This window comes from Silurus aristotelis (assembly GCF_946808225.1).
Source record: "Silurus aristotelis genome assembly, chromosome: 11".
NCBI classification, from domain to species: domain Eukaryota; kingdom Metazoa; phylum Chordata; class Actinopteri; order Siluriformes; family Siluridae; genus Silurus; species Silurus aristotelis.
In genome coordinates, this window is record NC_139584.1 from 4,513,905 (window position 1) to 4,525,958 (window position 12,054).

At 38.4% G+C, this 12,054-nt stretch overlaps 1 protein-coding gene and 1 long non-coding RNA gene across 2 annotated transcripts; one reads left to right on the forward strand and one right to left on the reverse strand.

The window, feature by feature from the left end:
* Positions 1-1,924: 1,924 nt before the first annotated feature.
* Positions 1,925-10,774, reverse strand: npl (N-acetylneuraminate pyruvate lyase (dihydrodipicolinate synthase)). The gene is made up of 13 exons (XM_083555058.1): positions 10,644-10,774; positions 9,083-9,158; positions 8,591-8,664; positions 8,424-8,511; positions 8,291-8,348; positions 8,085-8,160; positions 7,469-7,561; positions 6,558-6,706; positions 5,291-5,337; positions 4,274-4,358; positions 4,077-4,116; positions 2,345-3,993; positions 1,925-2,036 (listed from the first exon to the last, which is right to left on the reverse strand). Exons 2-12 carry the CDS (start codon positions 9,148-9,150, stop codon positions 3,842-3,844), a joined length of 930 nt encoding a protein of 309 aa, XP_083411184.1. The 5' UTR covers positions 9,151-9,158; positions 10,644-10,774; the 3' UTR covers positions 1,925-2,036; positions 2,345-3,841.
* On the forward strand, positions 5,344-6,536 carry LOC310733683. The gene is made up of 3 exons (XR_014535850.1): positions 5,344-5,477; positions 5,536-5,606; positions 5,649-6,536. It is a non-coding gene; the product is annotated as an uncharacterized lncRNA (long non-coding RNA).
* Positions 10,775-12,054: the final 1,280 nt, after the last annotated feature.

Here is a 12,054-nt window from a genome sequence, read left to right on the forward strand (position 1 = left end):
TAAATAAAATATACCTATACTTTTACTTGAGTAAAAGAAAAGATACCTTATTGCAGGAAATACTTCAAGTTCAAAATCACCAATTCCAATAAGACTTAAATAAAAGTCTTCGAGTATCTGATTTGAACAGTACTTGAGTATTTGTCTCTTATTGAACATAGGCTTAAAGATGCTCTAGTTCTCACCAACAAGACACATACTAGTGAAAAGCCAAATCAAGTTTTATTTCCTAAAATATAAATCAAATTCTACACCTCAACACTAACCCAGATCATCACAACAGCCTCTTCAACATGCCAGAATGAAGAAACAAATTAGTAAAGCAATCTTCCAAAAGGGATTTCAATTGACAAATAAAATGACAGCATCATATCACAAAGCAGAAGAACCATTTGTATTCAGTGGACAAATAAAATGTAAGTAAATGATTTTAGATAAAGTAAAACCAAATATCCAGAACTGTGATTTGAGGCACCTCTCAGTCCAGAAAGTTGGTTGTTGAAAATGCGCTTTTTTGAATATGAGGCCAGCGATAATAAAAACAAGTGTTGAGCCTTAATGATATTTTAATGATAAGGGGCAAAATTGGTAACGATCAATTGGAAATAAAATATAGTGGAGTAAAAAGTACATATACTAAATCGAAAATGTGCTCGTGTGGGGAATAACAGTTGCTTATATTTCTGATACTCTATAGCATGGGTCACCAACCTTTTTGAAACAGAGCTACTTCTTGGGTATATGTGAAGGGCTACCAGTTTGATACACACTTCTAAAATAACAAATTTGCTCAATTTACTTTAATTATATGTTATTATTAATAATTAATTATATTCATCTATATCTAGTCATCTATATTTTAAGATTGTAATTTTTAAATTCACACCGATGCAAGTGTGATTTTGTCAAGGAACCACCAGCCACGCCTTTCTCCAAGGCTCTAACTGTCACTCAGCCTGTTCCTGCTTTTATCACCTACACCTGTTCCCAATTACCTTTCCCCTTTAGAAGCTCCCGATTCCACCTCACTCACGGTCAGATCCCCTCGTTGCCATGAGAGATCTACCAAACTGCCTACCACTAGTATTCCCCATACTTTCATGCTCCTGGCTCCACTTCGGAGGAAGCGCTCAAGATAGGTTTGCCTTTAACTGTTTACATTGGCGATCATCCCTGGACTACCCGCATTACGGATTCTACCCGCAATACGGTTTATACTCGCTCTCCGATTCGTACTTCTCCTCAAGCCTCTGCCTTGTATATGTTCAAACAAAATAAAGACGAGGTATTTAACCATACTCTGGTTTCCGACTCTTGGTCTATCCGTGACACATTTAAAAAAGAATAGCAACAAAAAAAATAAGATGCAGCTCACTGGTAAGTGGCGCTACGGTGAGCTTTTTTCAGAAAAGGCCCGTGGGTGACTCATGTGGTCCTTGCTGGTCCACATGTTGGTGACCCCTGCTCTAGAAACTAAAACTAGAAAGTAGCCAAAAAATGGCTGAAGTGCAATAACGAAGTACATTTACTCAAATACTTTACACCTTTAACAGATACACAACACATACGAATGTTTATGTACACCTGATTTATGTGCTGTAAAAATCAGGTAGTGATGTAGGTGAGGTAAGGAGGCCAGGGGTGCCTTCAACATTCCAATTTATTTAAGATGTTCATTAGGGTTAAAGTCAGAGCTCTGTAGAAAGTCACTCAAGATCTTCCACTCCAAATTTTATCTTCATGGAGGGAAAATTTCATGCCGCCACACTCAAAGGAACTTTATACGATTGGAAGTTTGTGGTAACATGTTGGGGAAGAACCACATCTGGATGGAAAACTCAGGTGTTTCGGGACTTTTGTGTATAGTGTGTTATTATTGTTGTCACTTTCTTCATTTCACTTGGAATTGAAGACACCAGACGTTAAATTTATAAAAATTTTTTAATCGATTATTCTGAAATAAATGACATTTCTATTAAAACCATTAGTATTAATTGTAAGCATTACAGCATTACGGTACAAAGTGTAAATCATCACTGCACCCGTGTTCAAGTCTTAAGAGATTCAATCCATCTCATCATCTGCTCAAAAATTATGTGACTCCTCAACTGTGTCTAGTAAAAATCTACAAAATCTTTTTTTACAGATTGCCATCTTACAGGAAAGAAAATTTATATATATATATATATATATATATATATATATATATATATATATATATATATATATATATATATATATTTTTTTTTTTTTTCCCCCCACACAAACAATGCCTCGTAAATTCATACTTAAAAAAACATTGGGTCCTTGGAAGAGAATGAATCTGGAAAATCTGGAGTCAGACTCGATCAGAATCAACATTTTGTGCAATCCATGGCACTTTTGGGAGCAGAAGGAGGCCTTAACCATAATCAGAGTGTTCCTGATCCAGTGCACAGTGAGTAAACATCCTCTTATTAAATCCAGGCTTAGTTACTTAGACTACCTGTCAAAAAACTAGTTGTTTGAACCAACAAACAAAGATAAAACCAGGACACAACAATGAGAGAAGTGTGTATGGTGAGTAAATAAAACACAATGTGTTGGGACACCTGACACAATACGTGGCTACCACAAAGTTGGTACGGGACCCAAACTACAAAACCCAAACCTGTTCCCTGTGCACAAAACCAGCTCCATGATGATATGCTTTGAATGGGTTGGAGTGGAAGACCACCTGCTATAGATCTCTGACCTCAACGCTATTGAACACATTGGGGATGATTTGTTTTAATGCTGACTGCACCCCAGGCTTCATCACCTCACCTGCATCAGTACCTGACTTTACGAACGCACTTGTGACTTGAATGAGTGGAAATATCCACACAAGGTTATCATCACAGGAAATGGAATGAAAAAAAGAAAAAAAAAACTAATATTACACTCAGGTGTCTACATACACACTGTATTACTAAATGTTTGCGGACACCTGGTCATTAGTACGGTATGCGCTTTTTGAGCATCGCGTTCCACATTTAGTTCCAAATTCCTCTTAGAATTCCTTCCGCTCTTCTGGGAAGATGTTCCACTAGATTTTAGAACATGCTTGTTGACATTTGTGTTGATCAGCCACAATGGTGTTAGTGAAGTCCTGATGCAGGGGTGCATTTAAGAGATGAGATCAGAGCTCTATAGCAGCTCACTGAAGAGCTTCCTCTCCAAATTATGTAAAGGAGATCTTTAAGGAGCTCGCTTTGTGCACATTGCCATGCTGGAACAGGTTTGGGTTCCCGAGTTCAAAATGTTGATCAAACCGCACTCAAAGACGTTGTGTGTCTAACAGTTTGAAAAAGAACCACATGGAGCAGAAAAGGTCAGGTGTCCCAATACGTTTGTTCAAATAGTGTTATTGAAGTGGAGAAGGATCACTGATTACGCTATATTAAGGACTGTTCTCTTTTCTGTCCCTCTGCAATCAGAAGAAATTCTCAGTAAAAGTTTAGAAAACAGGAGTGTTACAGTATTTCATAAACAATAACATTCTATAAATGTACATTAGTCTTCATGTTGTGTATAAAATGTAGGTACTCTACGTAGGTCCTTTAATTGACTACAGTACTAATAAAATGTGTATTTTGTACGTCGCAGATTCCGTGCTGTTTTCCTCCGTCTGCACCGGTGAAGGAGAAAAACCCGAAAAGTCCTCCTTCTCTGAGATATTATAAAACATTAAACGATATCAAGTTACAGGAGTGTTATGTTAAACGGTGTGGCTTGCCGCGTCAGCGGAAATAAAACGCATGGTACCCCGGATGACCTGTGCGTATTCACCGCGGCTGATTGGTCAGTTGTTGTTTGTGCTTTATTTAGGACAGGGCCCCATTTCCTGCTGGAGTTTCTTAACGATGTCCCGAGCGCGATCAGAAGGCCAAGGGAGCAGCGGCAGCCTCGGAGGACCCATGGGTAAGCCGGAGCACAAACTCATCACCTGCTTATTCATGGCCAGGTCGAAGCCTAGAGAGGGAACGGGAGAATGTTATACACGCTCAGGTCTAGTCATGAGATTGTATTAAAAGGAAATACAATTTTCTCCTCACCCAGACTGTTTGCGAACGTGAAGACGTCCTGCATTTTAAACTAAAAAAAATAAATACACAACGGTGAGTAGGACGCCCAAGAGTGTGCTGTTTTAACAGTGATCCACAATGCTTGATAAATATAAGCTTTGATTTTTTTTTTTTTTTCAGCAGAAAATTCTAAAAATCGTGTTTATGAAAATGACACCCGGACACACCTGCAGGTCCTGAGCGAGAGCGAGGTCTCCTTTTTCGAATGCGTTCAGCATCTTGTTCATGAAGTGACCCACATAATTGTACGTACTGCCAAAGAGCGAGACATTGAGATATTACAAATATATAATGCAATTGTTATATCTGGGGAAAGTAGTAACTCGGTGGATAAGATGTTCTCTGATAGGAAGGTTGTGAGATCAGATCCCAGCACCACCAAGCTGTAATTCCTGGGCCCTTTCAAGGTCTTTAACCCTCAACTGCTCAGTTATGCAACTAAGATCATTGTAAGTCACTTTGGATAGGGATACTTATATACAGGTGTGTGTGTATATATATATATATATATATATATATATATATATAAATATCTCTAGGTCCCCTGAGGTACGATGGAGATGCGTTCTGATAACCCCATCGTAACTTGAAAAGATTGTAAGTCGAGATATGGCCTGATCTACCCAGGAATCTTAAAGATTGGTGATCAGTCTGGGGCAGTACAATATAATTTGTTAATAATTCAACAATTTACAATTGTAATTTAGCAAAACAGAGCAATTTACACTACTGTAATGCATGAACTTTACAGGCATAACATTATGACATGATAACATTAAGACTGGTGAAGTGAATAACAATGATTTTAGGCAGCAAGCGAACATTTTGTCCTCAAATCTGATGTGTCACAAGCAGGAAAAATGGGCAATGACATTATTACAGAAACAATGAGTACGTGGCTGTTTTACAGGATATAGTTGAGCCTATATCTGAATTAGTGCTGATCCTGCTTATGATTTGTGGAACAGCAAAAAAGGAAGGACTTTTAATCAAATGACGTTTGAATCCTTTTTACTGATTTCAGATTTACGTTCACGAGGAAATTGATTTCAGCCAATGAAATTTAACAATTCGGAACACCTCTGTGATTAGGAAATGACTATTTTTACTCAGGCTGTGTCAATTATTAATGAACAAATTATTATATTTTTCTAATTGGAAAGTAGGTTAAAAAAAATTCACACCTTCCCACGGCGCCGCAGACTCCCGACGCCAAGGCTCCCAGCAGTTGCTAATAAATAAAAAAATCATCAGCACAGAACTGCAGAGCCTGTCAAACGTTCGCAAACACCTGGTCTCTTACGGTTTTCGAGACACGTGCGTGTTCCCTATGTTTCTGTGCAACAAACGATTCAAATTCAATTCGACCCAGTTTTATTTGGACATTGGCTTAAAGCAGCTTTAAGCAGAGATAAAGCGAGTTATAAAGTTGCTACAGGAGTGTGTAAGTTGATGCCTATTATTTTGTTCCTTGGAATCCTTCTGCCTCATACCATCTAGGTATGAGGAAGAAGGATTCCAAGGAACAAAATAACCCTTGAGTGGAACCAGACTCAAAAAGGAACCCATCCATCTCCATTTCATTACAGCTCCATCGTTGCTGAGGTGTTCTGTTCAGCGATTGGTGCTTAAATCCAAACCTGTGGTCCTGAGCCAGTGTATTAGACTTGGTATTAATTCTAGTCCAAATCCATCCTCAAAAAAGGCAAAAAATACATACAAATTGGACGTGTGAATGTCTGGAAGAAAGTTCTGTGAATAGATTGGTCTAACAGAAGAACTTCTGTATGACAGAGAGCAGAAGAGATGCCTCACCCTCAACATGGAGATGGAATTTTATTGTTCTGGGGTTGTTTTGTAACAGGGTAGGTTGGAGACTTTTTCCGGAAAAAGAAAGGAAAACTAAACCATCATCAATGGCTAATATTCCGTATGTCAACACCATGCAATCCTGTCTGGACTGCGGCTTATTGGTACGTTCGAGCTCTGTAAGCAGCCGTCTGGAGTGTTATTTATCATAAAATTGCCTGCCCAGTCACCGCACCTGAATCCTAGTGATCTGCTCTGGGATGAACTGGATCTCCAAGTAGTGGACTGTACAAATACCCAACTGTTTGACTGGGTGCTAAGAGTGTGTACATGTGTTATACATGGTAAGGGTGGATTTCTTTTCACTACTACTAATAATATATTTATATATTTGGTCAAAGTAAACCTTCATACCATTAAATGAAATGAGTTTGATGCACAGAAACGTAAGAAACTTGCATGTGTCTCTCAAAAACCATAAAAGAGTGTGTTCAATAAATAGATGCTTCCAAACCATTGACAGACTCTGAATATTAAAAAGAAAACCTGCATTTGTTGCCATGTGCTTTTGTGAAAAGTATTTTCATAAATCTGCACAGTGAAACGCGTTGAAAAGAAAAAAAATAAATAAATAAAACGAACCTCATCCACTCCGTAGAGGACGGACCAACCGTGCGGACGGCAGTAAGAGACGCACTGCCCCAGGTCTCTCAAATCCACTCCGCTGAACTTCAGCCCTTTGAACGAGGGAATCTGCGTCTCAATGCCCTGCAGAACCTCCCTCACGTTCACTACGACAAGTGGTGAAGGAGAAGGAGTGAAATTAAGGAGAAGCAAATAAGACAAAAGACCAGAAAAAAACGTTGACGAGAAGAGAAAAAAATATATAGAAAAGAGATGAGAAAAGAAAAGAGAAGACAATGGAGAACAACAACAAAAGAAGACGAGAGTAAGGAGAAGACAATTGGAAAAAAAAGATTAGAGGACAAAATAATGGAAAAGGGATGACAGGAAGGGAGAAGTAAAGTAGCAAAAAGTCTTAAGGAAATAAAAAATAAAAAAGATTAATGTGAGGAAAAAAAGGCATAAATCAACAGAGGAAAAATAAAGATAAAAGAAAAACAGAGAAAAGGATTGAAAAGAAAATCACAAGAATAGGGAAGAGAAGAAGCAAAAAGTACATAAGAAGAGAAAGACAATAACAAAGAAAAAGGAGGATTTTTGAAGAAATAAGGAAAGAAATAAAAAAAATTGAAAAAATTAGAGAAGAAGAAAAAATGATGAAAACGAGAAGAAGCAAAAAGTAAATAAGAGAAAGACAAATGTTTAAAAGAAAGAAACAAAAGAAAGAAAAAAAATGCAGGAAAATGAGAAAAGGAATTTAAAAAAATTGGAAAAATGGAAAGTATTAAATAAATAAGAGAAGGATAAAAGAAAGAATAAAAAAATAAAAGGATTGAAAATAAAATAAGAGATAAAAGAATAAGGGAACGGGAGAGTTTAGGAAATCAAGAAAAACAAAAGTGTGTGCGTTTAGTGCGTGTGTGACATACGCTTCACTCCGGTCATGACGGGTAAGTGATAATAGTAGAGAGGAAGCTGTGGAGCGGCTGAACCTACTTCCTTTAGAAACATCTGTAACGCCTCTGAGGAAATAAAGAACAGCAGTTTCAGAAAGTCAGGAAATTCTTACCACTGATGACGAACAATGAAAAATTCCAGACTAATCAAAATCCAGGTCTGCGTATTTTTTGCTGCGACTGTTATATTTTTTATTATAGATGCTTACATTTGTACCAATAACAGTACAAGAACAGTATGACCATGAGATTGAGATAAGAATAGACAAACCTAACAATAAATCAAACCAAATCCTTTTTATTTGACTTATTTTCAGCCATGATAAACAGCTTGCTCCTCCCCTGGTGCCTCGTCTTTATCGGGCTGAGAACACGGCCATCTCTCAGAGTCGCTCTCATGTATTGTCTCAGATTTCTCTCACACTGTTGGGATTTTTATCTGAATTGTGCTGACTCATGCTGACTCGTACTGACTTGAGCTGACTCGTACTGACGTGTGCTCGTAAACATGCGCACCGCGATGCTGTGAGAGCGACGACTCTAACGTCACATGACATGAGAAAGGAAAAAAAAAAAAAAAGGGTCGAACCTGCATTACTGGGTTTCAAGAAAAACGGAGAGATGGCGGCGATGGCGTCGGCTCCGACCGAGGCGGCGTGACGTGCCTGCGCAAGAAAACACAGAAAAACCACCACATCCTTTATTACAAAACCACAGGACTGAGGTTTGGTATGGAAGTTAAACAATCGTTGAACACGATCTGTTGAACACAGAAAGAGAACAGAAAATGCTCACCAGCTCCTGGGAGTCTTTCACGCTCAGACACCCGACGTGAACGATGACCTGGTCGAGTCTAATACAAACAAACAAAACAAATTAATAAAAAATAAACAAACAAACAAATCGCCATCTGCGCCGCTCAACGTACTTCCCCTTTCCCTGACGGCACCATTCCTCCGCCAGCTGCTTCCGTTCCTCCAGGGTCAGAGAACATCCTTCGCCCGTCGTCCCGTTCACTAGACCAAACACACGTGAACAGATTAGACGAGAGCTTTATCACGTGCTGTTTTATCGTGTAGTCAGGCGGAGACTCACCGAACACGCTGCGCACGCGCTGCTTCTCCAGCAGGTAGTCCACGTACGGCCCGATCAGTGCCAGGTTCAACTCTCTGCATGGGGAAGCAGAAGTGTCATGTAAGACGTGTTATGTCAGACCTCAGATTAAAAATCTACAGTCAGCAAATATGAACAAGGAAAGGGGGAGGGGGGCTTGCGGTAGTGATTTTTTAATAGATAGATAGATAGATAGATAGATAGATAGATAGATAGATAGATAGATAGATAGATAGACAGACAGACAGACAGACAGACAGACAGACAGACAGACAGACAGACGAATATATTAGCCTCAGTGTCTCATTTGATAACTAAACAGGAGATGGAAGCTTAGTGTTTAAGACATTGGACTTTAAATCGGAAGGTCACATGTTCAAATCCCACCACCACCAAGCTGGCACTGCTGGGCCCTTGAGCAAGGCCCTTAACTCTATTGTACAACCACTGTAATATCGGTGTTAGAAATCGCACCCTTGAGGAGTGAGCGGCGTGAACGTAGCGGCGATCAGACCGGTGAGCTTCGACGAATTGGGACACATCACTGCACCTGAACACATAGAAACACACACACACACACGTCAGTTTTTTACTTACTGTATTTCTACCATCATAAAAAAGCATTTTAAAAAGGTCCTGTAATTTGGATGCCAACTGTAAGCCTTTAGTCAGACCATTTGAGCTTGAAATGTGGGCCCAGTGTACTGAAATATAACTTCCATTGCCTTTTGCCTCTATGTTCCTTAAACCGTTCCTGACCGCCATGTTGCGGTGTGAATGTTCAGGGAGCTGAATTATCCAGCTGGATGAGACCTGTTACTGTTACTAGGTGGAACATGTCAAAGTAACATCTACATGAACGTCAGACCTCACAGCTTTTCCCACCAGAACTTCACACAGAGTCACACTGCCTCCACCGGGTCACCTTTTCTCCATGAATCTTGTATTTTTAATTTTTTTTAAAATCAATATTGAGTTTTTCAAGAATCGGTACAGTATTGACAAAAACAATATCGCGATACGAACGTGTACCGATATATTCTTACACCCCTAAATCTGACCAGCACCGTCAGCCTTCGCTCCACACTCATAAGAACGATCCTCAGGCCTCCGTGATCCTGTCACCTGTTCATCTATTGCGTTTCTTAGATCATTTTTGGTAGCTGACCACTACCGCTCGACACTAAACACCACAAGACCTCCAGTTTTTTTTTTGGAGAAACTCAATCGACCTGTCAAAACCCAATTCCAGCTCACCTTCACTCAGTCCTGAGCGTTTCCCCCAGCACAAAACCAGACCCCAACTTTAACGACTTTTTAACGATTGCATAAGAGCAGAACGTCCTTCTTTTAATTACAGCTTTATTTTCGCACGTGATCCCGTATCCCCTCGGTCGTGTTGTTTATTAAATGGTGATAGTGTTTGGCCCGTTACATGGACCCGGTTTTTAATTTTATATATGGCTCTTTGATTGAGTTTGACACGTCTAGACATCATGAGATTGCTCTAGTCAAAGATGCTCCATATGCTTGCTCATTTTTCTGGCTTTCGTACACATCAACTTCTAGAACTGACCACTGACATGAATTAGACGTTGACAAATGTCACAGTAATGTGATGGTTAATGTTATTCAATTTACCTGGAATTTGTTTTAGTGTTCTGGCTGTATGGATTTGGTGTATATGATATAATAAAATATAATAAAATATGATATAATATAGTATAAATCAAATAAAAATTATCATTTGTCTCACACACACACAATCTATATATATCTATATATCTATCTATCTATATATATATATATATATATATATATAAAATAATAATAATAAAATAATACATGGAAAATCGTCCTATGGAAGTTTGAATACAATACAGTTTCAATTCCATAACATTCCTGGTTGAAAACCTCAAGCAACTCATTTGAAACTGATTTTAAACAGAAAAAAGGTTTAAAAAACAACAACAAACAGACTTCTCTATAAATAAATAAATAAATAAAAAAAATAACTCTATAACATGTATAATACCTGTGTACTCGACACCCTCCGGTTCTCTCTGCAACTGAAAACAGCACTGAGCTCCATTTACCTGTTTTCCTTCCTACAACGCAGCTGGCTGTCTGGCATGAGACAATCACGTGCGCCACGAAGGATTATGGGAGTCGTAGTTCGCGAACGCACTCCGCCGCTTAACGTCACCCCCTCGCCCATACCGGATTACGGCATCAATTCTAGTGGTGTCCTCAAAAACAGACATTTAGATTAGGTGACGACGTGTATGATACAACGTATCGCCGATTCGAGCTCGTACACAGGGTTCTAAAGTCTTTTGGGTTCAACGTGCGCGATTGCTGTTGAAGGAGACGTCAAAGGCGGAAAAACTACATATCCCAGAGACACAAAAAAAAATAAGTGATAAGATGCTAAGATTATTAACGTTTTAATATTGATTTAAAACGACAAAAAAAACCCAGAGCGTTTTGTTTGCTATAACAGCGCTAATAGTTAGGTTAAAAAAGAATAATAATTTAAAAAACTAACTAGAACACTAATTGTTCCCGGATGAAGTCGCCGTTTCTGATTCGCTCATATCACTTCCGCGTTGTGGACACCGAGTTCAAAACGTGTTTCCTCATTTTAACTTTTTAAATGTTTGGTTTTGATTTTTGTTTCTTTCCATGCCGCAAAAAAAAAAAAAAAAAAAATCACATTTATTTCAAAGATTAATGTACATTAATAAAAATCCCCACAAAATTGATAATTTTTCCTCAAAATATAATTTTTGTTCCAATCATTCTACACTCATTAAAGCTGATGGAAAGTAAAAATGCTCTTTTTGTGACTTTGACAAAACAGATGTTCAATTGTTTCTTCTGTGAATTTATGTAATAAATGATTTTTCACTATCATTTTTTTTCTTTCTTTCTTGTTTTCTCGTAAAAAGACTTGACTTGATTTGACTTGACTTGACTTGACGTCACTTAACTTCACTTCACCTCACTTCACTTCACCTCACTTCAAAAACAGTTTAAATGCCAAGCAAAAGAAACACACTAAGTTCAGGATCCAGGAATGTGGGGTCAAAAAAGAAGAAGGACTTCATTTAGCGGAAGTCAGCAAAGTCAGGCAGTTCCATGGAATCACCCAATTACACAGTCAATGTGCAATCTTTATATCCTCTTTTCTGCAAACTGTGGGACACCCTTCTTTTTTTAATTTTCCAACTATTACACCAATCACCACCAAAATCTTCTAATGCCTGGGTTCTTTCCATAAAAAAAATAGTGGAAAAACACATTCATTACTCATTTTAAAAGTAACATGTGATTTATTAATGGTCCAGGTCTTAGCCTGTTACTGAGCCTTTAACACAGAGACCACCTCAAACCCTGGCCATCTATTCTTCTTTGAATATATTGATTGTCCTATGTACCATAAA

What these genes read in the sequence shown, in the direction of transcription:
- npl (XM_083555058.1), bottom strand. Translation starts at nt 9,150, where the DNA reads ATGTGTCCCAATTCGTCGAAGCTCACCGGTCTGATCGCCGCTACGTTC. An exon ending in GCGCGTGCGCAGCGTGTTCG is followed by an intron (nt 8,512 to 8,590) that starts GTGAGTCTCCGC and finishes TGTTTGGTCTAG; the next exon opens with TGAACGGGACGACGGGCGAA. An exon ending in CGTCATGACCGGAGTGAAGC is followed by an intron (nt 6,707 to 7,468) that starts GTATGTCACACA and finishes CACTTGTCGTAG; the next exon opens with TGAACGTGAGGGAGGTTCTG.